At 57.9% G+C, this 26,991-nt stretch overlaps 3 protein-coding genes across 9 annotated transcripts; all 3 read right to left on the bottom strand.

Moving 5' to 3' along the window:
- Positions 1–1,096: 1,096 nt before the first annotated feature.
- On the bottom strand, positions 1,097–12,347 carry TNNT1 (troponin T1, slow skeletal type). 3 transcript variants are annotated; one of them, XM_019979505.2, is made up of 14 exons: positions 12,236–12,347; positions 10,441–10,491; positions 10,320–10,333; positions 10,012–10,041; positions 9,752–9,784; positions 8,904–8,925; positions 6,616–6,679; positions 6,148–6,264; positions 5,845–5,922; positions 3,934–4,047; positions 3,707–3,816; positions 2,188–2,278; positions 2,024–2,064; positions 1,097–1,257 (listed from the first exon to the last, which is right to left on the bottom strand). In XM_019979505.2, exons 2-14 carry the CDS (start codon positions 10,470–10,472, stop codon positions 1,212–1,214), a joined length of 792 nt encoding a protein of 263 aa, XP_019835064.1. In that variant the 5' UTR covers positions 10,473–10,491; positions 12,236–12,347; the 3' UTR covers positions 1,097–1,211. The 3 variants fall into 3 exon arrangements, with proteins under 3 accessions (XP_019835064.1, XP_070627863.1, XP_019835065.1); XM_070771762.1 differs by lacking the exon at positions 9,752–9,784 and having other exon boundaries at positions 9,991–10,041; XM_019979506.2 differs by lacking the exon at positions 9,752–9,784.
- Positions 12,348–13,991: 1,644 nt separating this feature from the next.
- On the bottom strand, positions 13,992–17,541 carry TNNI3 (troponin I3, cardiac type). Its single transcript, XM_070770259.1, has 8 exons — positions 17,531–17,541; positions 17,216–17,231; positions 16,981–17,067; positions 16,510–16,551; positions 16,100–16,231; positions 15,640–15,789; positions 14,802–14,978; positions 13,992–14,075 (listed from the first exon to the last, which is right to left on the bottom strand). The coding sequence occupies exons 1-8, from the start codon at positions 17,539–17,541 to the stop codon at positions 13,992–13,994; spliced, it is 699 nt and encodes a 232-aa protein (XP_070626360.1).
- Positions 17,542–18,702: 1,161 nt separating this feature from the next.
- On the bottom strand, positions 18,703–25,416 carry DNAAF3 (dynein axonemal assembly factor 3). 5 transcript variants are annotated; one of them, XM_070771758.1, is made up of 12 exons: positions 25,318–25,416; positions 25,125–25,229; positions 24,719–24,861; positions 24,272–24,365; positions 22,257–22,414; positions 21,793–21,975; positions 21,306–21,431; positions 21,092–21,214; positions 20,525–20,654; positions 19,769–20,012; positions 19,525–19,599; positions 18,703–19,440 (listed from the first exon to the last, which is right to left on the bottom strand). In XM_070771758.1, exons 2-12 carry the CDS (start codon positions 25,207–25,209, stop codon positions 19,032–19,034), a joined length of 1,770 nt encoding a protein of 589 aa, XP_070627859.1. In that variant the 5' UTR covers positions 25,210–25,229; positions 25,318–25,416; the 3' UTR covers positions 18,703–19,031. The 5 variants fall into 5 exon arrangements, with proteins under 5 accessions (XP_070627859.1, XP_070627862.1, XP_070627858.1 ...); XM_070771761.1 differs by having other exon boundaries at positions 19,769–19,883; XM_070771757.1 differs by lacking the exons at positions 25,125–25,229; positions 25,318–25,416 and having other exon boundaries at positions 24,719–25,121.
- Between the last annotated feature and the right edge of the window lie 1,575 nt (positions 25,417–26,991).

Here is a 26,991-nt window from a genome sequence, read left to right as displayed (position 1 = left end):
TGGAAGCCCGGACTGCCCTGCTACAATACATCGAGCAGAGTTCCCTGTGCTCTACAGCAGGTCCTTGTTGGTTATCTATCTCATATATATCTTAATAGTAACGTGATCAGAGGGGTTTTTTTAGTCTATTCCAAGGTTGTAATGCCAGAACACTCTCATCACCCCCAGAAGAAGCACCATCCGCCTAGCCATTACCCTCCCCCACTCCTTCCTTCTCCTGTGTCCCTGGAGACCACCTCTGCTCCCTGCCTCTGTGGATTTGCCTTCGAGAAATTTCACATCAATGGAATCGCATAGTGTGTGGCCATTTGCATCTAGCTTCCTTCATTCTGATTTGCCGGCTCATCTGCACTGAAGCCTGTGTGAGAGCCGCATTGCTTTTTACAGCTGAATAGTGTTCCCTCATATCCGTTCACCAGTGGATGGCCGTTTGGGTTGTTCTCGCTTCTTGGGTATCCTGAGCTATGCTGCTGCTGAGATTCCTGTACATGTGTTCGTGAGAATATAGATTTTCCGTTCTCTTGGGGCGGAATTGCTAGGGCCTAAGGCTCAGCGGTTGGAGAAGGAAATGGCAACCCACTCCAGTGTTGTTGCCTGGAGAATCTCAGGGACGGGAGAGCCTGGTGGGCTGCCATCTCTGGGGTCGCACAGAGTCGGACACAACTGAATCGACTTAGCAGCAGCAGCAGCATGGCTCAGCGGTAAAGATCCCACCTACCAATGCAGGAGATGGGGGTTTGATCCCCAGGTCAGGAAGATCCCCTGGAGAAGGAAATGGCAACCCACTCCAGTGTTCTCGCCTGGAGAACCCCATGGACAGAGGAGCCTGGCAGGCTACAGGCCACAGAGTCGCAAAGACTCAGACACAACTGAGCCACTAAACAACAACAAATGGTAACACTATGGTTAACTTTTTGAAGACCTGCCCGACTCCTTTCCAGAGAGGTCACACCGTTTTGCATGACCACCAGCTGTGGGTGAGGGGTCAGTCTTACACATGGCCCTCAAGATTGGTGAGAGGATTCTCCCAGCAGCTGTGAGCTGGTGCCCTCGCCATGGCCAGCTGGGCGTTCATAATAACACAGGACTCAGCACGTGCTGCAGGGGGAGCATTTATTTCAAGCCCCAGATGGACACACACCCTGGATGGGCGCACACGCCAAGGACTCCCAGGTGCCTCGAGGGGGTGGGGGGGCGCTGTGCCCAGCTCCTCACTTCCAGCGGCCTCCGACGCGGCCCTTCCCGGCCCCCTTCCGGCTGGAGGAGAAGGAGGGGTGTCAGGAAGGAGCTCCTCCCCGCCCACCTCTGAGATGGGCCCCGCCCTCCCTGCCAGGGGAAGATGCCCGCCACTGCCTGCTCTTGGGGGGGTTCGCTGCCTGGGGTGGCACGATTAGCCATCACCAGCCCATTGCCAGGCAGGAGGTGGTGTCACTGGGCCAGCTCAGGATGTTCACGTGGGCACTGATAAATGGTTATGGACACAGAGCTGGGGGGAGGAAGGGGACAGTGACAGAGAGAGGGCCGGGGAGGCTGCGGGGGAAGAGAAAGATGGAAACTGAGGCAGAAAGATGGAGAGAGGGAGGGAAGCAGGGCGGGGAGACAGAGTGGAAACAGAGAAAAAGCCGTGCTTCTCGACATCAGCACCGGTGACATTTGGGGACCGTCCTGAGCATCGCAGGACACTGAACAGGAGCCCTGAGCTCCTCCCAGCAGGGGACAGTAGGACCCCCTCCCCAAACGTGTTCCGGACATCCCCTGATGTCCCCTGGGTGTGTGTGGGGGGGAGATCACCCCCCCGCCTCGGAGGACTAGTGATTAAGAGGAACATAGAAAGGGGGATTGAGACCCCAGAAGAGAACCGGAGATGGAGAGAAAAGGACAGGTTATGAGAACGTTCCAGAGAAAGAGGGATGAAGACAGAGCCCCCAAGAGAGGGTGGCTGGGGCTGAAACTCAGAGTCAGGGGCAGCAGGAGAGACAGAGTCAGAGGGACGGGTGTGGGGCACAGGCTCGTTCACACTTACAACTTCTGGGCGTGGCTGATGCGGTTGTACAGAACGTTGATCTGCGGAGACCAGAGGGATGTGTTGGTAGAGCTGGAGGGAGAGCCGCCCCCTGCCCCCTGACCCAAACCCAGCCAAGCACCCAGCCCCAGCCCGGCCTGGCCTCCAGCAAACACGGGTCTCACCTCATATTTCTGCTGCTTCAGCTTCGCCATCAGGTCAAACTTCTCTGACTCCAGCTGGTGGATCCAGTCCGACAGTTCCTGGGCCTTCTCCCTGGCCGGGCAGAAGGGCTGTCAGGGAAGGGAGCCAGGCCGGCCCGGGCCCAGAGGGGCTGAGGGAACCCTTTGAATTTGGCTTTACTGGTGCCATTGTGTTAATAATTTGGGGCCCTTTTGTTAACATGCAAAGTAGATTGCAGCAGGGGGTCTTTAAATCTCTGCCCGCTTCTCCATGTCCCTGTCTCTCTAAGGGAGAATGGTAGCATGGCTAAGGGCCCCGGTCCTGGAGTCAGAAAGCATAGGTTCAAACACCAGATCTGGAATTCTCTGGCTTGTGACTATGGCCAAGCGACATACTATTTAGTCCAGGCCCCGCGATAATGTTTCCTGGGAGGGAGGGGGCTGGAGTCGACTCTGCATATCCATCCCCAACTCTGAGCACAGGGTCCTCACACTGGGGGTTTGAAATCAGCGTCCTGGGAGCATTTACACCATGGAAATGAGCAGACGCTGAGATGTGGACTTTTAGCCTCTGGAGATCCACTCGGGAAGCATTTACCATCATGCCCCTTCGTAAATACGTGATGAAGAACACAGATTACCACACCAGACTTCCTGGGTTCCAATCCCCACTCTTGTGCCTGCAGGCTGTGCAACCCTGGAAAGGTTCTTTAACCCCTCTGTGCCCTTTTTTGTTTGCTGGCTTTTTTAATGTTCTGGTTTGTTATCTCTAAGCTGACGGTGATGATAGTATAATGGTATCTACCTCACAGAGCTGCAAGCCCTCCACATGGGCTACTGCTCGCTGACATTTCACTGCTCTGTGATGTAGACTCTGTTATCACAGCCTCCTTTTACCAGTGAGGAAAGCAAGACTCAGAGGAGGTCAACAACTGCCTAAGATCACATAGCTTAAGTGGTGGAGCTGGCACTGACCCCTGGCAAGCAGTCTCAGGTACTGAGCTCCAAGTCCCCTCTCTGCGCCGCCTCTGGGGTGGTGGGTGTTTCTGACTTTAAGGGCCGTGCCTGGGCGCTTAAGACACAGAGGAGGCCCCCGAGGGAAGACCCTCCCCGGCCTTCCCTCTGAGGGCTTATCCTGAGAGGCAGGCTGTGCCCAGAGTGAGCTGTGAAGGGAAAGACGGAGCTCCGACCAGAAGCGATTTGCCTGGGAAATTGTTGCCAGTGTGTCTGGCTTTAATTCAGGTAGAAGAGGGAGCCCGTTTGGAATTCCCAGGGGACATCATCAGACCAACATTATCGCCTCAATTTTGGTCAGCCCTGTGGTCTGGTTTCCTATCATCTCCCAGACTCTACAGGTCTTGGCACCAAAAACATAAGTCCTACATCAGTGACACTCCACAGGGGAGTGGCCCAGAGAGGGAGAGACACTTGCCGTCACACAGCGCCAGCGTTTCCGCCCACTCAGACCTGGGCCAGGGGTCACCCCATCTGCCTGTCTGCCACCCGGGCCCCTCCCGCCTACCGGAGCTGCTCTTCTCCCATGTGGTCGATGTTCAGAGGCTTTTTACGCTCAGACAGGATACGCAGTTTCATCTCACGCCCCGTCTGGCGCTTCCCTCGCTTCTGTTCTGCCTGAGGGTGGGAAGGGGGCACCATGAGGTGGGGGGTGGCTCCCCCAGCCTCTCCTCCTCAGACCCCAGCTGCCTCCCCCGGGACCCCAGACCTCAGGCCCCAGCAGGCTGAACTCACCTTGACCAGATAACCCCCAAAATGGGCACCCATGTTGGACAGAACCTTCTTCTTCTTGGCGTCGTCCTCGGCCCGCTTCTTGGCCTCCTCCTCTTCCTTCCGCATCTTCTCCTCCTGTGGGAAGAACGGGGTTCACCCCTGGGCCTCCCCCACCCCCCTAGACTGAGAGGGGAGGGCACCTGAGGGGGGCATCAGGGAGGCCAATTCTGCACCGAGTGAATCAGGGGTCAATCAGACTCAAGCATGAGAAAGTGTTAGTCGATTCAGTCGTGTCCGACTCTCTGCAGCCCCATGAACTGTGGCCCTCCAGGCTCCTCTGTCCATGGGATTCTCCAGGCAAGAACACTGGATGGGTTGCCATTCTCCTCTCCAGGGGATCTTCCCAACCCAGGGATCAAACCCCAGCCTCCTGCATTGTAGGTAGATTCTTTACCATTTGAGCCACCAGGGAAGCTCACCAGAGACAAGGTCAATATCAGAGCAGACAAGGATGCAAATACTTCCTCCTGGCCCTTCCAGGCCTGGGTGTGTGACCACCGGCCAGTCCTTCGTCTTCTCTGAGCCTTAATATGCTGCCCCTGCCCCCAGGAAAACTTAATCTGACGTGGGGGGTGGGGATATGCTTGCTTTTCTCTGCGTGCTCCAGCCTGCAATGGCCAGCGGTGATCTTGCTGTGTGACCTCCGTGTAGGTACTTGCCCTCTCTGAGACTTACTCTCCTTTAGTCTCATGAGAGGAGAATGACTGTCCTCAGAGGGGCAAAGAGGGTAACTGGTCATGGGAGTGGCGGAGGGGGCAGAGTCAAGAGGCTCTTGACCTTGAGCCTGAGGAAGGGGCTCCAGAATGCCTTCACTGAGGCATGACCACATCCGGAAAGTCTGCGTTGTATGTTCCAGAATTAGACGCTCGCCCCGACCAAAGCCCTTCCCCACTGGAGGGACAGGCGAGATGTGGGGCTTGCCCATAGTTCCCCACCTGAATGAGCTTCCTCTCACTGCTGTAATCTGCAAACATAGTGGCTTAAAGCAATGTCAATTTATCACCTTGCATTTCTGCAGCTCAGTCTGCAGTGGGTCTCAGGAGCTAAGTCACGGGGCACACAGCCTCCTCCTAGGGCCGTGAGCGGAGAGTCACCCCCTTTCCTTTTCCAGCTTCTCGGGGCTGCCTGCACCCCTCGGCTCGGGTCCCCTTCCTCCGGGAGACCAGTCCTTTGTCTACCACAGCACCCAATTCCTGTTCTTTAACAGTGGTTTGGGGGACTTCCCTGGTGGTCCAGTGGTTAAGAATCTGCACTTCTACTGCAGGAGGCACAGGTTCAAACCCTGGAACTAAGATCCCACACGCCGCGAGGTGCGGCCAAAAAACAAAGAAAATGAGTGGGTCATTCAAGTCAGGTCATGTTTCCAAGGTCTGTAGCAATGGGAGCGTTCTCCTCAGTTTCTCCCAACCAGCCAGTGATTCACTCCACAATGGCAGGTGAACAATCTGAAAACATCCTAGGATTTGTCCCAGAGAGAAAGAGGAGTTTAAGCCAGACCTGCTACTGGACCTTGGTCACTCCTGCCTAGGACTGATGGGAGTCAGGATTTTCAGAGCTCAGACCAGGAACATGCCAGGCACCCTCCTGGACACATTGTGCACATAAATATAGGCCAAAGGATGGAAAGAGAAAACCTGGGTCTTTGTGATAGTATTTAAGTCCCTTGATCCAGCCATGCCTGAAGCAGGCCCTGCCTTAGGCAATTTAGTTATATGAGCCAATAAAACTCTCCTTCTGCTAAATTCAGTTGGGGTTGGGGTTTCCCTCCCTTTCAACAGCAAGATCCATGGATAATACGCATGTGGACTTTCTTGGGGTCACAGAGAAGATCACGAATGGAAAACCGCTCCCAGGAGGAGGGGAGGCACCCACCGCCAGCTTGGCCTGACGCTCTCGCTCCTTCTCGGTTCTGAAGCGCTGTTGCTCGGCTCTCTCCGCCCGGCGCCGCTCCTGGAAGAGGCAGAGGGCTGAGCGGGTGCAGGGACCACCACGTACCCCCTTATCCCTTCCCAGGTCAGGTCAGGTCAGGAGTGGAGACAAGCATCAACTTGGGTGCGATCCGGAAAGTTTCAGCCTTGGGTCTGCACTGGACGGCGACCATGCTCCGTATCTCTCAGGACCCAGAGGCTGGGAGGCGAGGGGCGAACTGGGGGAAGCCCACCGCCCTCCACTCACGATGCGCTCTTTTAGCGCCACCAGCTCCTCTTCCTCTTTCTTCCGCTGCTCAAAGTGGACGTCGATGAGTGTCTGCAGCTCCAGCAGGTCCTTTTCCATGCGCTTCCGGTGGATGTCCTGAGGGACGGAGGGCGGGAGCCTGGTCATCCCCAGGTGGTACCCCGAGAAGGCACCAGCCCCGCAGCACCTCTGAGAAGCGTCAGTGGGGGACCCCTGGACCGCAAGAGTTTGTGGGATTGACCGTCCGCTGGGACAGACAGCTGCCCTGCTCTCGATGTCCAGCAGATGGCAGCGAACACCCTGCTCTGACCCTAGGGGGCCGCGAGGACGCAATTCCAGGAGTGTGTCGGAAAGCAAGCATGCCAAAAAAGAAGAAGAAGGAGGAGAAAAAATAGGGAGGGGCGCCGCTTCCTAATTCGCGCCCTAGAGGCTAGCAGCCCCGCCCGGGATGGGGCGTCTGTTACTTACATCGAAGTCCACACGCTCCCCCTCTGGGATCTTTGGCGGGATCAGAGGAGGTACCACAGGCCGGCTGCGTGGACAGAAGGGAAACGCTGAGTGCCCTGACCTTCCGGCGGGGCAGCATCAGCCTCACGTGGGTCCTGAGCGCCTGCCGTGCGGCCGGTCCGCATCGGACAGGCTGCCGTGAGATGCACGCCCTGGTTCCACAGACTCGGTGGAACCCACGAATGTAAAATGTTTCACTAAGGACGTTTATATGGCTTAGTGTCCCAACGATGCGATTTCCAGTACAACGCGTTGAGTAAAATATGCTATTGGGATTCGTTTTACCCATTTTACTTTTTCAAATGCAGCTAGCAAAAAAATAATAATAATAATTCAGTTACATATGTGGCTTGCGTTGTATTCGTATTGGGTGGTGCTGCTATGAGGGGCTGCCCTTAATTTCCAGCCCTGGGGTCCTCCCGTTTCTTAGAATTTTCTTTATTAATTTTTTTTTTTAGCTGCATGGTGCAGCATGTGGGTCAGTTCCCTGACCAAGATTTGAACCCATGCCCCCTGCACTGGGAGGGCAGAATCTTAACCCTCAGACCACCAGGGAAATGCCCTCTTCTTTGGTTTCTAAAACAGCACCTCCTCCTGACTTGCTTCCTATTTCTCTGCCTGTCCCATCTCTGTCTCCTTGTCCCCTGGTGGGACTTTTGCTCTTCGATTCATTCGATTCATTCATAGGTCAGTCATTCATTCCCATGACTTCAACTGCCATCATTTACTGAGGATTAGCCTCTGTCTCCAGCACAGACTCTTCCTCAAACCCCAGACACCAGTGAACAGATGCCTCCTGAACATTTCCTGTCTTTGCACAAACCCTGCTCTAACTGAGCTCACCAACCTGGGGTTCTTGGAACTTCCCTGGAAGTCCAGTGCTTAAGACCCTGTGCTCCCACTGCAGGAGGTGTGGGTTCCATCCCTGGCCTCAGAATTAAGAGCCCACATGCCACGTGCCATGACAAAACAACACGGAACCCTGGGGCTCTCTCAGCTGGTGGTCCCTTTCTACCCTAAGCCCTCTGCCCCAGCTTGGGCCTCACCTCGTCCCACAATTCCCTGGCCATGTCATGCACCCCAATGCCCCCGGACATTTGCACATGCTGTTTGCCCTGCCTGCAATACCCTTCCTTTGATATACCACTCCACACCCACCCCTGGGAACTTCCCTGCTCAAACAAGGCTTCCCTGGTGCTGAAGCACAGCTGTGCTTTCCTGTACACCTGGCTCTCACTCAGATCTGAGCCTCTGGCTTCTCTGCTCAGAACCCTCCGTTAGCTCCCCAGTGCCCTGGCCTCCACAGGCCCATCCCTCTATAGCCACAGTGAAATTCACGCACTGTCCGCAGAGGCCCCAAGGATTTCTGCTTTGTATGCTCGGGTTGCTGCCTCCTTGCATCTCTAAGCTTTGGGTTTGTTTTGGTTTTTTAGTTTTTAGCTGCACTACACAGTATGTGGGATCTTAATTCCCCAAGCAGGGACCAAACCCATACTCCCTGCATTGGGAGCGTAGTCTTAAGACCACAGGACTGCCAGGGAAGTCCTGGATTGCCAAGCTTTGGTCTCAATATGACACGCCCCAGGTGGCCTCTCTCCCCTCCGTGAGCTCCATGGCCCCACTGGTCTCCTAGTTTGGATTCTCCTGTGTCTGTATCTCTCCCCTGAAACACGGGACCTTGCACACACCACTTGCTTCCTCATCTCCCTTATACCTCCTTCAGCTAGCAAACTCCTTGTCTCTCAGGCGTCACCTCTCCTAGGAAGCCTTCCTTGATTGCCTAGAGCACAGATAGTCCCCTCCTCTGTGTTACCATGGGCTTCCCCGGGTGGCTCAGGGATAAAGGATCCACCTGCCAATGCAGGAGATGTAGGAGATGTTAGTTCGATCCCTGGATCTGGAAGATCCCCTGGAGGAGGGCATGGCAATCCACTCCAGTGTTCTTGTCTGGAGAATCCCATGGACAGAGGAGCCTGGTGGGCCACAGTCCACGGGGTCGCAAAGAACAATCAAACAACTGTGCTACAGTCGCCGGATCTGGGTCTATTTCACCAACGGGGCAGGCAGAGTCTGCCTCTCGCCAAACACCAAAGTGGAAAGTTCCACAGAAATGTTTGCGGAAATCACTGTCCTTTCCTATGCTTCCTTTCCCCACTCTCCTTCTCTGCCTCGCTTGCACCCTGTCTCTGGAGGTGGGAGATATATTTAAGGGGGTGTGATGGGAACCCCCACCCCTCCTAGGATCTCACCTTGGTTTGGGGCGCTCCTCTTCTGGTGAGAGGGATACAAAGAGATAATTAGCAAGAGTTCGTGGGTGGGTGGGCATGACATTTCCACAGGAGGGACCCGCCCCTTCCCAAGCCGTGGTTCCCACAAGCCCAGTTCCCTTCTCCTGCAGCTCCGGGGGAGGGGTTGGCGGGTAAAAGAGGATAAGGGAAATGGGGTGGCCTTTAGGAGGGACAGGGTCACACGCATCAGATATACATTCAGAACTGGTATGGGGGATCCCCCTCCTCCATCGCTGGGAACCCAGGTGTCCAAACCTCCAGACCATAAGGAGACCAAAAAAAAAAAAGGCAACCCCCGCCCCCGCCCCTCGTCCTACACACCCAGAGCTCCTACCCTCCTCCATCAAGACCTAGCAGTGCAGGGAGGCCCCACGCCCTCTCTTCGCTCGGTGACCCAGGAGTTGTGTCCTCGGCCGCTCCCCATAGCAATCCAGACCCTCCCCACCCCCCCCCACTAGCCCCTACGGCAACCCCGGCCCCAACCTTTGAATGTATATGAAGGAGAAAAGTAAGGGACAGGCGAAGACGAGAGGGAGGGAGGGGTGCCTCTCCGCAAACACCCAACCCTTCTGTGCTTGGCCCTCGAGTCTGGGGAAGAAGGCTTGGGTGTCGGTCCCTTTAAGACGGAAGGGAACGGGTTAAAGCCTCCGCGAGGCTGGTTCCCTTCGCGGCCAGCAGAGGGCGCGAGCGCGCTCCGGGCTTAAAGGGCCGGGCCGGGCGCGGGTTGCGGGGCGCGGAGCTGGTCCTCGCGGAGGTCGGGGCCCCGAGGCCCCGGGATCGCTCTCCGGAAGCGAAGCAGCCGCGGTTACCTGGCTCTGCCGCCGGCTCCGGCTCCTCGGGGGCTGGGAGGGGGCGCAGGATAAGCGAGGGGGTGAGGGGCCGGGGAGGAGAGCGGCCGCGCGCGGGCGCGGGGGGCGGGGAGAGGAGAGAGGGGAGAGGCTGTTAGAGGAGCTGAGGCTGAGCCCTCCCGGCCGCCCGCGCCCCGGCCGAGCATCCCCGCCCCCGCCCCGACCCCGGCCCCGGCCCCGGCCCTGCGTCCGGCTCCGACCTGCGGAGTGCGGCGCCTCACCTTCCTCCTCCTCCTCGGCGGCCTCCTCTTCTGCAAGGGGTAGGGGACAGAGGGCGCGGCGTTAGGGGTCCCGGGGAGGGGTGGGGGCCCCCAGATGGGGGCACAGGGAGAACCGGGATCGGGTCGAGTCCGATCCGAGACCGAGAGGGGGGCCCCTCGGGGCCTCCGCGGCAAATGGACCCGAGAGCGCTTCCCACGCACGGGCTGTGCGAACCAGGAGAGCGGGCGTCGGGCGGGGTGGGCTAAGTAAGATGCTGCAAGGCACCCCCAACCCCACCCCCGCCAAGGCTAGCCCGCGCCCCACTCACCTTCAGGCTGCTCCCTGAGGACCCGGGGGAAGGAAAGAGGGAGGGAGAGAATTAGGAGCCTTGGAGGCGGGAGGGGTCTCCGCCGCTCCAGGCCCCCAGCCCTCCCGCCGGCATCACTCACTCTTCATATTCTTGCTCTTCGGCGTCCGACATCCTGGGGTCCTGGTGTGACCTACAGACAGCAGAGAACAGGCCAAATGGGGTGCGGTCCAGAAGGGCAGGTGGCTGGGGTCTGGACCCCCGATTCTGAGGGGGAGGGGCCGGGGGCCTGGAACACCGGGTCTGAGGGGGGAGGGGCCGGGGGCCTGGACCCTGGCTCTGGGGAGGAGGGGCAGGGGGCCTGGACCCTCGGGTCTGAGGGGGGGAGGGGCCCGGGGCCTGGACCCTGGCTCTGGGGAGGAGGGACAGGGGGCCTGGACCCTCGGGTCTGAGGGGGGAGGGGCCGGGGGCCTGGACCCCCGGGTATGAGGGGGGAGGGGCCAGGGGCCTGGATCCCGGGGTCTGAGGGGGGAGGGGCCGGGGGCCTGGACCCTGGCTCTGGGGAGGAGGGGCCGGGGGCCTGGACCCTCGGGTCTGAGGGGGGAGGGGCCGGGGGCCTGGACCCTGGCTCTGGGGAGGAGGGGCAGGGGGCCTGGACCCTCGGGTCTGAGGGGGGAGGGGCCGGGGGCCTGGACCCCCGGGTATGAGGGGGGAGGGGCCAGGGGCCTGGATCCCGGGGTCTGAGCGGGGAGGGGCCGGGGGCCTGGACCCCCGGGTCTCAGGGGGGAGTGGTTAGCCCCCCACCTCCTCAACCTACTGATCCGGTGATCCGGGCACTGGGGGTAAGGTGGGGCCGAGCCCCGGCTGCAGCCCCGCCCCTCTCCACAGCTGTCCCCTTTTGTCTTATGACAAGTCCGTAGGAACCTGATCTGGGTCTGGATTAGGAGAAGGTATTTGGGAAGGGACAGTGGCCTGAAGACAATAGCTGCCCCGCCCCCAGAGTCTATTTTGGGGGGATGTCACATCGGGTGACACAGAGGACATCTCCTGAGAAGTATCTGAGGGCGGGGGGGGGGCGGTGAGGGTTCTGGGAGAATTAATCACCAAACCCACCCCCACCCCCACCCCCGTCCTCTCCCACCCCCAGGGCCCCCACCCCTCTGGCGGGTTATCTGCCCACCTGTCACCTCCTTTCACCTTCACCCACTGCCACGGAGGGGACAATGACACACAAGAGCAGCTTCTGTCCCCAGGCCTCACCCTGACCCCTAAATACTAACACCCCCATCTCTGAAATCCCCAAGGTGCCCAGGTGAGACCTCCCCAGACCCCAATACACACAGATTCTAACTGACGAATTCTGAAAACCAGCAAGTCCTTGGATCTCCAGATTCTGAGACCTCCCCCCAACTGTGGATCCTGCACGTTGTGAGCCCAGACACCCTAAAATCTTGATCCCTTAGGTCTTGACCTAAATTCTGAAACCTCAAGATTATGAGACCCCAAAAATCTGTACACCCAAATTCAGAGGCCTGATTGATGCTACCCCAATGTGACACTACAAATTATATTACCTCCAGCCATGAGGCCTCAGATTCTGTGACTTTTAAGTCCTAAACCCACAGACACTGACCCCCAGTCCTGACACTCAGACTGTCTGCCATCCAAGCTCAGAGACTCTCAATTTCTGAGATTCCCTCAGACTCAGAGCTCCAAGGCCCTAAGGTATTCTATTCTGGGATACCCAAACCCGGGCACCCCTAGATTCTATAACCCCCCAAATCCTCATACATTCCCCCATCCATCCCCAGTCCCGGGACCCTGGCCCCCTCGAATTCCCAGATCTGCCTCCATACCTCTCCTCCTCACCTCTCATGCCTCCCATCCCTCTGCCGCCTCCCCCAAGGACACCCCTGGAGCTCACAGGGGGCTGTTACCTGAGTCTGGGTCAGCAGAGGTGTGAGAGAGTGGTGGGGAGAAATCTTGCTGGGCAGGCTGAAGCACCCCGGTTTATAGCCAGAGGTTGAGCCCCGCCCCAGGGGGAGGGGAAGGGGGAGAGGATTCCTTTCCTCAAAGTCTCAGCCCAGCTCTGAGGTGGCCCTGCCCGCCCCACCCCCCCACCCCCACTTTGGCTCCACTTTAGGGTTCCAGGCACCTCCTGGCTGTTCCAAGGCCTCTCCCGCATCCCAAAAGCATTGTCCAGGAACTCCGGGCTGGGTCAGGTCACCCTCGGGCTCCCCACCTCCCTGGGCCCCGGCACCCTGTGCTCTGAAGCTGCTGGGCTCAGCCCTACAGTCGGTCCTTGGATGAGGTTCATTGACGAAAGCGGTCCAAGGGAGATTTTACCCCTCCATGAAAGAGACCCTTTCTGTCTGTCTCTCTCTAGGCATTCACCTCACATACACTGTTTCTTATCTGTCTCTCCTCTGTCTCCGTGACTCTCCATCTATGTTTGTCTGTGTGGGTCCGTCTCAGCTTCTCCCCACCTCTGTCTCCGTCCGTCTTTCTGTCCCCCCTCCCCACCCCCACCCCTTTGTCTGCCACCGGGATTCCACTCTGGTGACAACAGGCACTAAAACAGGGCAGCAGGTGTGTGAGGGGGTGGGGGAGGGCGGTGTCAGGCTCTGCGGGACCTCACCCCCCATCTCCATCTGACACTGATCTCTTTTGGTATCCCCCTCCCCTTCCCAGGGGAGCCGCGACCTTGAACTCTAGGGGTTCTTCACTGCTCTGGGCTTCTCAGTGCCTCTGTCTCCCCTTGAACTCTAGGGGTTCTTCACTCCTCTGGGCTTCTCAGTGCCTCTGTCTCCCCTTGAACTCTAGGGGTTCTTCACTCCTCTGGGCTTCTCAGTGCCTCTGTCTCCCCGTTTCTTGGGGGTTGACTCTGGGGCTCTCTTCCGCCTCTCTCCACACCTCTTTGTCTCTGAATTCTTCACTCTGTCTGCCGGTTCTTCTCTCTGCGTTTCTCTGGGTGTCTCTGCACTCCAGCCTCTCGTAGTGTCTGTCTGTGGGTGTCTGTGTCCCCAGGTCTCCCTGTGCTTGTCTGTGACTCAGTTCCTGTCTTCTTCTTTTAACACTTATTTATTTATATGACTGCCCTGAGTCTTAGTTGTGGCATGTGGGATCTAGTCCCCTGGCCAGGGATTGAACCTGGGTGCTCTTCATTGAGGGCACAGCGTGTTAGCCACTGGACCAGCGGGGAAACCCCTTGTGTCTTTAGCTGTGTGTCTGTCTTTAGCTTCCTAGCTCTTGTGTGTGTGTGTGTGTGTGTGTGTGGTCTCTTTGTGTCTCTCTCTGCGCGTCCTTATTTCTCTCTTCCAAGGTAAGCCCATCACTGTCTCACTGTGTACATCTGTCTTTCTGTTCCCTCTTTCTGTGCACTTCTTCCTGTGCCTTTGGGTCTCTGCCTGCCTCTCTCTGGCCGTGCCGCTGACTCCGTCTGTCTGTGCCTCCGGGTATGTCTCCGGGCCTTGGTCTCCTTGGTCTCGGCACCTCTGTGTCCTCGCACATGGAGACTCAACTCTGCTCCTGCTGTGCTCTTGTGCCGCTCCTACCCCGAGTTCTCCAGCCTCTCCCACACCTAACCGCCCGCCCTGCCCCCAGGAGTAGATAGACAGCCACCCTCAACTCAGAGAGAAGCTTTATTCCTCGGGGTCATCCTCGAGGCCAGGGTCAAGGCAGAGGGCAGTCAGCTCAGCCCTCAAACTTCTTCTTGCGGCCTTCCATTCCACTCAACGCGTCAATGTTCTTGCGCCAGTCTCCCACCTCTCGGTTTTCCTGGTGGGGGGGGGTCAGAGGTTAGTGTGTCTTCCTGGTAGCCTCCACTTGCCCTCCTGCCTGCTGGGTCACTTGTTCCAGATGCCCATTGCAGGGTCTAGTTCTGGAATACGTCTTATCCCCTCAGACAATCTTTTCCAATATGCCCCACTTCCTGTCTCCCTCCTGTACTTCCTGTCTCCCTCCTGCACTTCCTGTCACCCTCCTGCACTTCCTATCTCCCCTTGGATTTCCTGTCTCCCTCCTGCACTTCCTGTCTCCCTCCTGCACTTGCTCTCTCACTCATATACTTCCTGTCTCCCTCATGCACTTCCTGATTCCTTGTCACTTCCATTCTCTCTAATGCACTTCCTGTCTTTCTCTTCTACATCCTGTCTTACTCTTGCATTTCCTGTACCCCTCCTAGACTTCCTGCGGAGGACCCTTCACCCTCAGGCTGGGTCCTAGGATTGCTGCCCACTACCTCCTCCCCTGGGACTTCCCTGGTGGCTCAGATGGTAGTGTCTGCCTATAATGCAGGAGACCCAGGTTCAATCCCTGGGTCAGGAAGATCTCCTGGAGAAGGAAATGGCAACCCACTCCAGTATTCTTGCCTGGAAAATCCCATGGACAGAGGAGCCTGGTGGGCTACAGTCCATGGGGTCGCAAAGAGTTGGACACGACTGAGCGACTTCACTTTCACCTCCTCCCCTAAGCACCCCCTTTCCTGGACCGAGCCACACTCACCTTCTCCGTGTCCTCCTTCTTCACCTGCTTGAGGTGGGCCCTCAGGTCTAAGGTCTCCTTAGCCCTGGCACCCAGCAGTGCCTGCATCATGGCATCTGCAGAGATCCGCACTCTACGCAGAGTGGGCCGCTTAAACTTGCCCCGAAGGTCAAAGATCTTCTGGTTCAGATCTGCAATCTGGGCAAAGCCATAAAGGGAGATGGAGACCCCCCTCCTCTTCCTCCTTGCCTCACTTCTCCACCCTACACTTCTCTCCTATCCCTAGCCAGGCTCTCCCTAGTTCAGGCCTCTACTACCTTCAGGATGAAATCCAAGCTCCCCATCCTGTAATTGGATCCCCAATTTGCCTCAGCCTCATCTCGGAAAACCACCGACACATCCCAGTCCAGCTACACTCATCTCACAGGTCCCTGGCCCACACTTGAGCTGACTTACCAACACTTGAGGCTCCAGCCACAAATGTTCACAAACATATTTCCTACTTTGTCCCCTCCTGGCTTTTGTGCTCATCCCTGACCCTTCACTTTCACTTTTCACTTTCATGCATTGGAGAAGGAAATGGCAACCCACTCCAGTGTTCTTGTCTGGAGAATCCCAGGGACGGGGGAGCCTGGTGGGCTGCCGTCTATGGGGTCACACAGAGTCGGACACGACTGAAGCGACTCAGCAGCTGACCTATTGTGCTCATCCTTCTGGCCCCTCCCTGCCAGGTTCACAGAGTTGTCCTGCGTTTCCTGGTGTCTGCAGCTGTAAGCAGCTGCAAGGGGCCAGGCTGAGACCAGAGCCTGAGGCATCCCACCCTACCCCGAAGGGACACAGGCGGCCCAGTGCCTCCCACCTCAGTGATGTTCTTAGTGACTTTCGCCTCCACGTCGTATCTCTCCTCATCCACCTTGTCCACACGAGCGTGGAGCTGTCGGCACAAGTCCTGGTGGAGGAATGCGGTGTGTGTAGTGAGGAGAAAACCCAGGGGTTTGGACTCCTGGGTCTGAGGGAGGAGGGGTTGGGGACCTGGAGGAGTAGATCGAAGCCAGACCCTGGGGAACTTTAGAGTCAGAGGTTCTGAGAATCTGGACTGGAGTTGGGCTGGAGGAACCAGTCTCTGGGTTTTGAGGTTGTAGGCAGCTGCAGGCCACATTTCTGAACTCCTAAGGGTGAGGATTGGCAAATTGGACACGAACGTCCTGGGAAGAGTGGGGGCATCGGTAAGTATACCCCTGAGTCCCAGGGGACGCAAGATCGGACACTAGGAACCTGGGAGCCCAGGCTGGGACGGAGTCCCTGGTTAGAACCAGTACCTGGAGCTCCGCGAAGCCCAGCCCGGCCAACTCCAGAGGCTGGCACCGTGTGCTCAGAGCGCGCCCCTTCTCTCCTCGCCGCTCCTCAGCCTCCCGCTCCAGTTCCTGCTTTGCAATCTGCAGCATCAGGGTCTAGGGAGGGGGTGCCGGGAACCGCGGCCCAGTATTGGGATGAGGACGCTGCGGGGTAGTCACCCTCATCGGGCCCTGCCCTCTAATCCCAGGCCGGCTTCCAGAGACCTGCCCCCTCCAGCTTGATGTCCATCATTCCCAGGCCCCAGACCTCCCTGGCAGGGCCACCTTCCCGCCAAACTTTTCAGGTCCCGCCCAGTCGCTCACCCGAAGCCCCACCCCAACATCCAAGACCCGCCCCCTGAAGACACCTAGCCTTCCCCCGGGCTCATCCGCACCTTCAGCTGCAGTTTCCTTGAGGCGGAGATCTTAGACTTTTTCTGCCGGGGTAAGACAGCAAGGAAGGATGAGGGAGGAAGATTCGAAGGAGGACGGCGGGAGGAGCATCAGAGCCCCGCCCCCTCAAGTCAGGTCTCTCTCCAACTCCAGCCCGCGGGAAGCCACGCCCCTCATCCCCATCCACCAATCTGGGGCCTGTAGATAGGCTCCGCCCACCGTCTCTAAGCGATCTCTGGTCCAGAGACGGCGGGACTCCGCCCATAGGCAAGCTCGCACCAATCAGACGCCGGCCCTCTGCTAAGCCCGTCCCATGAAAGCCTTCCTCCTCTTGGGCTCCGCCCACAACCGAAGTCCCGTGAGGGCCCTGGCTCCGCCCCGCCTCCCCAGGACGCCGGTGCCCTAAGAACCTCAATCCAGACCCTGCGAGCCCCCCCGACCGGCCCCGCGCCCTCGCTGGCCCCCGACCTCACCTTGGCGTGCGGCTCCGTAGCGTAGGCGCGGTAGTTGGCAGACGAGCGGCGTCGGACAGGAGGGGGCGCGGGGACCGTGTCCCCTGCCTGGGGTTGGGGGAACGGAGCTGAGTGACCACGGGAACCCCCCCGCAACCCGTCTCCGTCCCATCTTCCGGGCTGCAGTCTCTATCCCCAGAGCCCTTCCCGCAGTCCCCTCCCCGGGCACGCGGGGCCAGCCCACGCCCGCTCTCACCGTACTGCCGCCGCTCCTGGAGGGAGAGAAACCAGGAAAGGGGGTTACTGGTGGGCCTGGGTCCTGTCTAGTCTGTGTCCCAAGGGACCCCATAGGCCCTTCTGACCACAGATCCGGCCTACCAGCTCCCCATTCTCGGCTCCTAGGGTTTGGAGTCCCAAACTCCCACCTCATTCGGACACCCGGGTTTCCTGTCCTTACCTCTCTTCTCAGACCGGAGTCCAGGCTCACAACTCTCACCCCTCACAGGGACCCGGGAGATAACCCCCCACCCGCCTCCGGCCTCAGGAGCCCAGGTTACCAGTCCTCACTCACCGGTCCGCCATGCTGGGTCTCAGGCCAGGAGCTGAGAGAGGCAGAACCCTGGGGGCAAGGAGCTCTTGGACGGTCAGGGAGGGAGCGTCCGGAGTGACCTTGAAGGCCCCTGGGACTTGTCTCGTCCGGTCTGCTCCAACCTCACTGAGGACACTGAGATAAAGGGCGAGGACGGAGACTAAATATACTGCTGCCCCCTCCTCTCCCTGCCCAGGATTCGAGATAACGGGGCGCGTGAGGGGTGGGGCGGGCCATGCTCCAGCTGGATCACCCCTTCACCTTGGCGGCCTGGGAATCCAGCCCCTTCTCCCTCAGACCCAGGGGTTCAGGCCCCCAGCCCCTCCTCCCTCAGACCTGGGGATCCAGGTCCCCCGCCCCTTCTCCCTCAGACCTGGGGGTCCAGACCCCCCACCCCTTCTCCCTCAGACCCAGGAGTCTAGGCCCTGCCCCTTCACTAAATTGCAGTCTCCTTGAGGACTGGAACTTCTTCACCGTGTTATGCTCAGTTTCAGTGCCCCAAACCTGTTACCCAATCAGTAAAGTTTGCTGATTTACTTGAGGATACACGTGTGGGGTGTGCCCAGGCTTTCAGCAGTTCATTCATTCAGTCGTGTCCGACTCTGCGACCCCATGGACTGCAGCACACCAGTCCATCACCAACTCCCGGAGTTTACACAACTCATGCCCATTGAGTTGGTGATGCCATCCAACCATCTCATCCTCTGTCGTCCCCTTCTCCTCCCACCTTCAATCTTTCACAGCATCAGGATCTTTTCAAATGAGTCAGCTCTTAGCATCAGGTGGCCAAAGTATTGGATTTTCAGCTTCAACATCAATCCTTTCAAAGAATATTCAGGACTGATTTCCTTTAGGATGGACTGGTTGGATCTCCTTGCAGTCCAAGGGACTCTCAAGAGTCTTCTCCAACACCACAGTTCAAAAGCATCAATTCTTCAGCACTCAGCTTTCTTTATAGTTCAACTCTCACATCCATACATGACTACTGGAAAAACCATAGCCTTAACTTGACGGACCTTTGTTGTCAAAGTAATGTCTCTGCTTTTTAATATGCTTCAGCAGGTAGCACATAAAAATTCACCTCTTGCTCACCCCCCACATCCCCTCCCTCTCCTATTCTTGGAGACAGACAGGAAAGACACAGACACCTGGAGAAGAGTTCTTGGTTCTCTTTACTTGGACCACCTGAGGGTAGACCAGCCTGTGAGAGGCGACACCCCCAGCCCCCAGTCAGGAATGGGACGCCTGGAGTCAAGGGGACCACGCAGAGGGCCTGAGCAGAGCCCCAAGGCCAGATCTCCAGGCTGTTTTCAGAGTCTGGGCGTGAAAGACAGAACTCAAGAGAACAGTCTAGAATTCTAGGAATAAATATAGAATCCCAGGAATGGAATCCGAAATGCTAGCGACACCTCTGGCGCCGAGTGAGACTGCTGAGAGTGTGACTGAGTATTCTAGAGGCGTGTTCTCATTCTATGACCGGAGGTTAGATGTCGGGGATGGGGTATTTGGTTTCTGGAGGAACAGTCTGATTCTCTGATTTGGGGGCCTGACTCCCTGTGGGCGGAACTGAAGCCTCCAAGAGTGAAGCCTGAGACTCTGAGGTCAGTTTGAGGGGTTCAGAGGGTGGGTTCCCCGATTCAAGGGGCTGGGTCCTGTCCTCAGAGGGCGGGTCGGTTGCCTCAAGGGGCGGGGCCAGGACTTCAGGGGGCGGAGTCCCAGATTCCACAGCTGGGTCCTCATGGCCCGGAGCTGAGTCCCCTGCCTTGTAGAAGCGCGCGAAGGTGTCCGAGGGCTTGCCCCCGGACTGTGGGGCGAATCCAGCCGCTTGTGCTAGCTCCCCGACCCGGCTGGAGAACGCCTGCAGCTGCTCCTGCCGCAGGTCCACTAGGAACCTGGAACCAGGAAGCGGCGGGTTAGGGGGCCCCGCTTTCCGCCCCCGGCCTGAAAGTTGCCCGCCCTGCCCTCTGCTGGCTCACTGGGCTAATTCGACAATCAGGCGTCCTCCGGGGGCCACGCAGGCCCCCAGCTCTGCGCTGAGAAGATGGACCATCCTGCGGAGAGAAAAGGGGAAGGCTGAGGCTCGGACTTGGAGGTTCTGAGTGAAGAAGGGAGGCTGGGGACCTGGACACTGATAGAGGAGGGTCTGGGGGCCTGGATTCCTGGGTCTGAGGGAGGAGGGGTTGGGTGAGGAAGACCTGGGCGCCTCCCAGGTCCTCTTACCCACAGGCCACGTAGAGGAGCTGGAACTGTCCCATGTAGCAGCTCTTGTGGTGGAGGGTGTGGGCAGAATCGAGGGACAGGAAGTGGACAGTGAAGGGCTCCGGGGCAGGGGCTGCTGGGGAAGGGAAGACTGGCAGGGTTAGGCAGACACTCGAAGCTTGGAGATGACTCTCCTCGTCCGTCTTCAGGCCTTTTGTCATCCTTTCTCTTGGGTAGATCCCTGGAAACTTCTGGGAAGACTGGCCTGGCAGGCAGAAACCCATTTTACAGACTAGGCAACTGAGATTCACGAGGAGAAAAGAGAGTGGGTGACCCATAGCCACACAAGTCATTAATTCACCCGGGAGGGCCAACCTAGGTAATGGGTAGACGGAGGCACGACCAGATTTGGGGTCGGGGGATTCTCCAACGGTATAATCTGAAACCTAGAAGCTCGTTAAAATGTTCTCAGCCTCTTGAATATCTGCACGTGGGATCATAATTCTGCTAATTCTGCTACTGGAATTCAGAATGGTATGAATGGTGTCAAGAGTTGGAAAAGGGAGAGAAATTCAAAGAGAAGAGTGAAAAACAGACCGGATGTCGGGAAGGGGAGGTCACTTGTCCAGGCTTTAGACACCGAACCGATCCATGCTTGGACTTCAAATACCCGGAGCCTGAAGCCTGGGACGAGGGTCCGGGTCCCGCTCTCCCCCAGATGTGAGCGCCCCAGCCCCGCTTGCCACCTCAAGGGAACAGCCCCGGTCCGCGGCTTACCGGGCTCCGAGCTTCCCTCCGCGCCGCCCTGCACCTGCTCCGGGTCCCCCTCGGCGGCTCTCGGGTGCCCCCACGCGGCCATCTCTCGGAAGAGCTCCGCCACATTGTGCTCGGTGATCTCGCATGCGGTCTTTGGGGGTAGAAGGGGCGTGGCCAGACGCTGAGCTAGGACCGCGGGGCCGCGGTGGCACTGGAGATGCCTAAAGAACGCTCCCCTTCCCACGCCCCCACCCCCAGAGAAGGCATCTGGCGGACGCACTTAGATTTCCAGACTGGGCCTGGGAAGTAGAGGGGTGGGGCTGTCACGTGGACGTAGCGAGGGGCGGGGCCCCGGGCTGCAAGGCCCCGGGCTGCAAGGCCCCGGGCTGCAAGGCCCCGGGCTGCAAGGCCCCGGGCTGCAAGGCCCCGGGCTGCAAGGCCCCGGGCTGCAAGGGGCGGGGGCGGGGCCTGGGCTGCAGGGGCGGGGCCCAGGCGTCGGGGGTGGGGCCCTGAAGGCGGGGGCGGGGCCCGGGCGGCAGGGCGGGGCCTTGCGTACCCTCTCGGGCCCCAGCACCTCCAGCCTCAAACCTTGACCGGCTGCCCGTTGCTGGTCCTCAGGAGGGTCTCGTCGTCCGCTTCGATGCCGAAGGCCACGAAGGGCCCCGTGGCGATGTCCCCCCAATACCCGCGCGCTGCCACGCGCTCCCCGCGCTGGGAAAGCAGGGAGAGAGGATAATGTTGGGGAACTCGGATTGTGGGGCTCCCCAGCCTCTAGAATCAGCAGCAGCCAGGGAGCACGCACGTGGCTCAGGAGGCGACCGGACGCCAGGGTCCGGTTGGGCACGTGATAGGCGCTGGAGTCTCTGAGTTCAAAGGCGACGCCCGTGTCCCTCCAGCGCCTGAACTCGCGGGTGTGGATGACTCGGGCCTGGAGGGAGCGGGGAGCGAGGAAAGAGGCCTCTGTGAAACTTACAGGCCCCAGCCCCGCCTTCTCCACCCCCAGGACCCGAGACCCTAGCCTCGCTTCCTCCACCCCCAGGACCGGGACCCCAGCCCTTCCTCCTCCACCCCTAGGACAGGGGACCCCAGCCCTTCCTCCCCCACCCCCAGGACAGGGGACCCCAGTCCCGCCTCCTCCACCCCTAGGACAGGGGACCCCAGCCCTTCCTCCCCCACCCCCAGGACAGGGGACCCCAGTCCCGCCTCCTCCACCCCTAGGACAGGGGACCCCAGCCCTTCCTCCCCCACCCCCAGGACCCGGGACCCCAGCCCCGCCCCCCAGCCCTCACCCCGCGGTCGTGCAGCTTCATATGCAGGTCCCAGTCGCTGACGCCGTGCCGGGCGTCGTACCGGGAGCCCAGGTACTGGCGCAGCCTCGAGTCCCACAGGCGGCTCATGGGGAAAGCCTCCGGCCCCTTCTCCCCTCCGGCCCAGAAACGGAACACGGCCTCCAGGGCGTCGCGTTCGCGGAACTGCGCGGCCAGGCCGGTGTGGGGGAGAACGAGGGAGAGGGGGCTGCAGGGACCGTGGCGTCTCCCCCCGACCCTCCCTTCCCCCGCGGGGCGTGGGAAACGATTCTCGCGGCTCTCCGCTGAAGGGACCGAGGCTCTGAGAGCAGAGGCCACCCCCTGGGCCATATGACCCGGTGGGAGCCCGGGAGCCCTCAGGCCGCTCCATCCACGCAGACCCTGTTGGACGGCCCGGCCGCCACCCGGGTCCCGGGCGGGGACTGTCGGAGGCCGCGCAGAGGCACCTTGAGGGCGCCCAGGCTGAGCCAAGGCAGCTGCTCCGCCAGGCGGTCAGGTTCCGGCACCAGGTGAGCCAGGCGGCCGGCCTGGGCGCGCACGAAGGCGGCCACCGGGGGGCGCAGCAGCGCGTTCCCCCACACCTCCAGGAAGGTCTCGCTCCTCTCTGCCGGGAGTAGGGAGAAAATAATGGAGGGAGCCGAGGGGTGAGTCCACACGTGAGATCCGTGACGGCGACGCCACTTTATAGAGATGGTATTCTTCCATAGTCGTGTAATGAACATGGCGGACCCAGGCAAGTCCCCCACCCATCCCAAAAGCTAAAACATGAAGAGTAATTTACACCTCACCTGGGTCTCCTCGCCTATTCCTACCAACCCCCCGCCCCGCAGGTAACCCCAATCCTGAATTTCCTGCTTAAGTTTCTCTTGACTTACAAAAGGAAAGATTAAAAAAAAAAAAAAGGAAAGGTTATATAGAGATGGAGATGAAGATTTATGTGTGTTAGCAGAATCCTGTAAGACAGAACTAGGGCTTCCCCGGTGGCTCAGCAGGAAAGAATCTGCCTGCTAATACAGGAGACCAAGGTTCGATCCCTGGATCAGGAAGATCCCCTGGAGAAGGGAATGGCAACCCCGTCCAATATTCCTGCTTGGGAAATCCCATAGACACAGGAGCCTGGCAGGCTACAGTCCACAGGGTTGCAAAGAGTTGGACACGACTAAGACTGGAGAAGGCAATGGCACCCCACTCCAGTACTGTACTCTAGCCTGGAAAATCCCACGGACGGAGGAGCCTGGTGAGCTACAGTCCAGTGGGGTCGCTAAGAGTCAGACACGACTGAGCGACTTCACTTTCACTTTTCACTTTCATGCATTGGAGAAGGAAATGGCAACCCACTCCAGTGTTCTTGCCTGGAGAATCCCAGGGACGGGGGAACCTGGTGGGCTGCCATCTATGGGGTCGCACAGAGTCGGACACGACTGAAGCAACTTAGCAGCAGCAGCAGCAGCAGCAGCAGCAGAGCGACTAAGACAGAACTATTTACCTTTAGTTGTATACACAATATATATCGATATCAACATATAGTTTCATTTTAGTTGTTTAAGAACCTTATAAGAGAGAACGATATACTTTTAGTTTGGTTAGATAAGTTCTAGTTTAAGAGCCTTTACAAGGTGCATTAAGAAATCTGTGCAATGTCTTCTGAAAGCCCTGGGCTGTTAATGACACCTACCATCCTTAATCATGGTAACAATAATCGCTAATATGTGTGGAGTCTATATCATAAGCCAGGAGCCATGCATTTTTTTTTTCATTAAACCCTTATTAAGAATTCTATGGCAGAAGAACTTTTAGGATCTTCATTTTATAAATGTAGAAACAGAAGCCCAGAAAGGGATAGACACTAGCCCAAGGTCACACAGCAAGCAGAGTCAGAATTTGAACACAGCCTGCCTGAGTCTAGGGGGGAACAATTGGCTCTAGGCACCAAGCTGAAGTTTTTGTTACTGGAAAACAAGTCAATTTCCCACCCAAATCCTCCTCCTCCTTTCCTTGTTATAGTCTCACTTCCAAGGATGCCTCCTCCAGGCAGATTCCCTGGGGTTCATACCTCTCACTAGGGGAGACTCAGGCCTGAGGGAGGCTTTAGGCAGGACAGAGTTCAGCTCAGCCAAATGGTCCCCACATCCGGGGGACTCATGACCTCTCAGGAAGTCCCTGGATCTCTTTTGGGCTTCTCCCTCATCAGGAGGTTTTGAATGCTTACACTGTGTTACGCACAGTTCTGAGAGTTTTATGTGGATTATCTCCTGGAATTCTCTGAATGATTCTCGGAAGCATTCTTTTTAGCCCCATTTCAAAGGTAGGAAGAGCTGAAGCTGACAGGGCTACCAAGTGAGTGAGCAAGTGATGGAATAGGAAACAATGTGCATCGTGCTTAATTTCACCATTGAAATGCTAGAACTCCTGCAGGAAGGGGGAAGGGGCTGGGGGCCAGATGGCCTGGATCTTTGCTGACCTTGCAGCCCCATCTTCTCAGGATCCTCCAGGGCTAGGCTGAAGATCAGTATGTGTCGGGCTACAGCTTCCAGATTATTCTCCAGCACATAAAACTAAAAGGACGGGCAGGGAAGAACAATTCTGAGATCTGGGTCCCTGGCTCCCAACAGACCCAGGAGTGGGAAACCTCAGCCCCCTCCTCCCACAGGACCCCGGAGGCTCGTGCACCAGTCCCGCTCTTTCAATCACAGAAACGTGGGCACTCAGAACCCTCCTCTCCGTCACTACTCAGGAGGCCCCATCTTTAGACACTTCCCCACTTCAACCCAGGAGCCCCCAACTCCAGCCCCATCCTTCCCCAGGACCTAGGAGTCTGGGTCCCCAGCTCCCTCCTCCCTCAAGGACTCAGGAAACTGGGCTCTCATCTTCATCCTCCTCCTTCCAAGACCCCATAATCCCAGCTCACATGGAACCTCCTTCGAGGCCAGAGAGCTGCCCGGGCCAAGGTCCGTAGCAGGTGCCGCCCATCCACTGAACCCAACAGCAGGACATTTAGCTCGGGGGTCTCATGCTCTGTTTCGGCCTGCGAATCTGGATCCACAGGAGGACCTGATAAGATGATAGCAGGCTGGAGTTTGCGGCCTGGAGAGCGTCCCCTGCAGCCACCCTCAGCAGGACTTGGACCCCTGGCCTCGGTTTCAACCGGAGCTGTGCCTCTAAGCGTTCCGGAACTTGGAGTCCACAGAGGCATCTAGGCTGCCCACTGGGCGGAGGGCGCCCTTGGAGCCCCCGAGAACGTTAGCGCGCTGTCTGCCAGGCTGTGAAGGCAGCGGCTGCGTCGCAAGATTTGTGATCCTGAGCGGGGGGCTCACTCTCAGCCTGCAGGTCCACTGCCGGGGACAGGCCCCACCAGGACACAGAGCCAAAGCCCGTGCCCGAGCCTGCCGGTGTAGTCATCGCCGTGCGGTCCGGACAACCTGGGAATCCCCAAACATCGAGTCTCCGTTGCCCACCCGTTCCCCTCGCACCTGCCCCGACTTCTCGCCCCTTCCACACCCGCCTCACCTTTATCTTTCCAAATAACCCGAGACACCCCCTCCCTCCCCGCTCGGGGCTGCGCTAAGGTCCGAAGGGCCCTCCTCAACTGCTGCCCATAGTCCCCGCCCTTTTCAACCATTCGGCCAATGGGAGTGTGCGGGTTGGCACCGCCGCGATCAACTGGCCAATGAGAGTGAGCGAGACCTGCCGGATGCAAACTTTTGGCCAATGGAAGCGCTGACGGACGACCACCCGGGCTTGTGGGCTTGAGGGCTTGAGGACGCGGTCGTCATGACAACAGAGCTGGCGAAGGGGCGGGGCCAGGAGAGGCTGGGACGGAGCCTGGGGCGGTCCAAATTTATTGAAGTAGAAGGCCTGGACCGATCCAACATTTAGACAGAACGGAACCGAATCTTCATAAACCCAAGTTAAAATGAGGTGAACTAGACCTCAAACTCGGAGAAGGCAATGGCACCCCACTCCAGTACTTTTACCTGGAAAATCCCACGGACAGAGGAGCCTGGTAGGCTGCAGTCCATGGGGTCGCTAAGAGTCGGACGCGACTGAGCGACTTCACTTTCACTCTTCACTTTCATGCATTGGAGAATGAAATGGCAACCCACTCCAGTGTTCTTGCCTTGAGAATCCAAGGGACGGGGGAGCCTGGTGGGCTGCTGTCTTTGGGGTCGCACAGAGTCGGACACGACTGAAGCGACTTAGCAGCAGCAGCAGCAGACCTCAAACTGTACACTTCTGTGTCCCCATTTTCGCTCTCACCCTGGCTCTACCACACAGGACTTTTCTTACCAGGTGGAAACACAGCCAAGTGCTGGGACCAGCTAGCACTGGCCCCTGGTTGCTAAATTTTAGGGAACTTTGTGACCTGGTTGTTACACACAATCATTACTAAAAATTAGTTTTACTAAATTAATTACTAAAATTTAAATTCAGTAAAATACATTAAATAAAAGTAAGCATACTCAAAATTCACCACTTCCTAGTTTATTTTACTATTATCAATGGTCTCAAGGTTAGTTACAACTATTGTACCTGTAGGAAGAAAATGCTATTTTAATGCAGTCGTTTAAGACATGAAATTGGCAAGCTATGACCACAGGCTATCTACTTTTGTAAATAAAGCTTTATTACAACAGGATCAGGATTAGACTAGTGCAGAGAGACCCAAGTGAAGGGTCAGATCCTGCCATTAATTTTTTAATATTTTTCCGTCTTGGATTTCTTTTTTGCATTAGTTTGGATTTTTCTTTAAAAATTGCAGTAAGGGCTTCCCTGGTGGCCCAGTGGTTGAGAATCCCCCTTGCAATTCGATGCAATGAGTTGACTCCCACAAGGTCAGGGACTCAAGTGAGACACGTCTCTAGATCATCCCCACCACTCAGCTCAGGGAACAGCACCCACGGAGCGCTAGCTCTCTGCCTCCTCTCCTCACCCAGGTGCATGAATTTAGACAAGTCAGTCACCCTTTCCATGCCTCCATTTCCCTCTCTGTAAAGTGGGAATGGTAACATGAAGTCAGCAGACGAGTGGTGGACTGAATGGGGGTCTGTCTGCCTGGTGAGGACAGTCCTGGGCGCTGGGAAGGAAATGATGATTGAGTCCCTCCGGGGTTCTAGTCCCTCAGCCCACTGGAGCCCCAGATGCTGACTTTCTCCAGCGAGGCTTACTGCCTTTCATCCTCAT

This window comes from Bos indicus, chromosome 18, assembly GCF_029378745.1.
Source record: "Bos indicus isolate NIAB-ARS_2022 breed Sahiwal x Tharparkar chromosome 18, NIAB-ARS_B.indTharparkar_mat_pri_1.0, whole genome shotgun sequence".
In the NCBI taxonomy this organism is placed as follows: Eukaryota; Metazoa; Chordata; class Mammalia; order Artiodactyla; family Bovidae; genus Bos; species Bos indicus.
The sequence above is the reverse complement of the archived record's forward strand: the minus strand, read 5'-3'. Positions and strand labels throughout refer to the sequence as shown.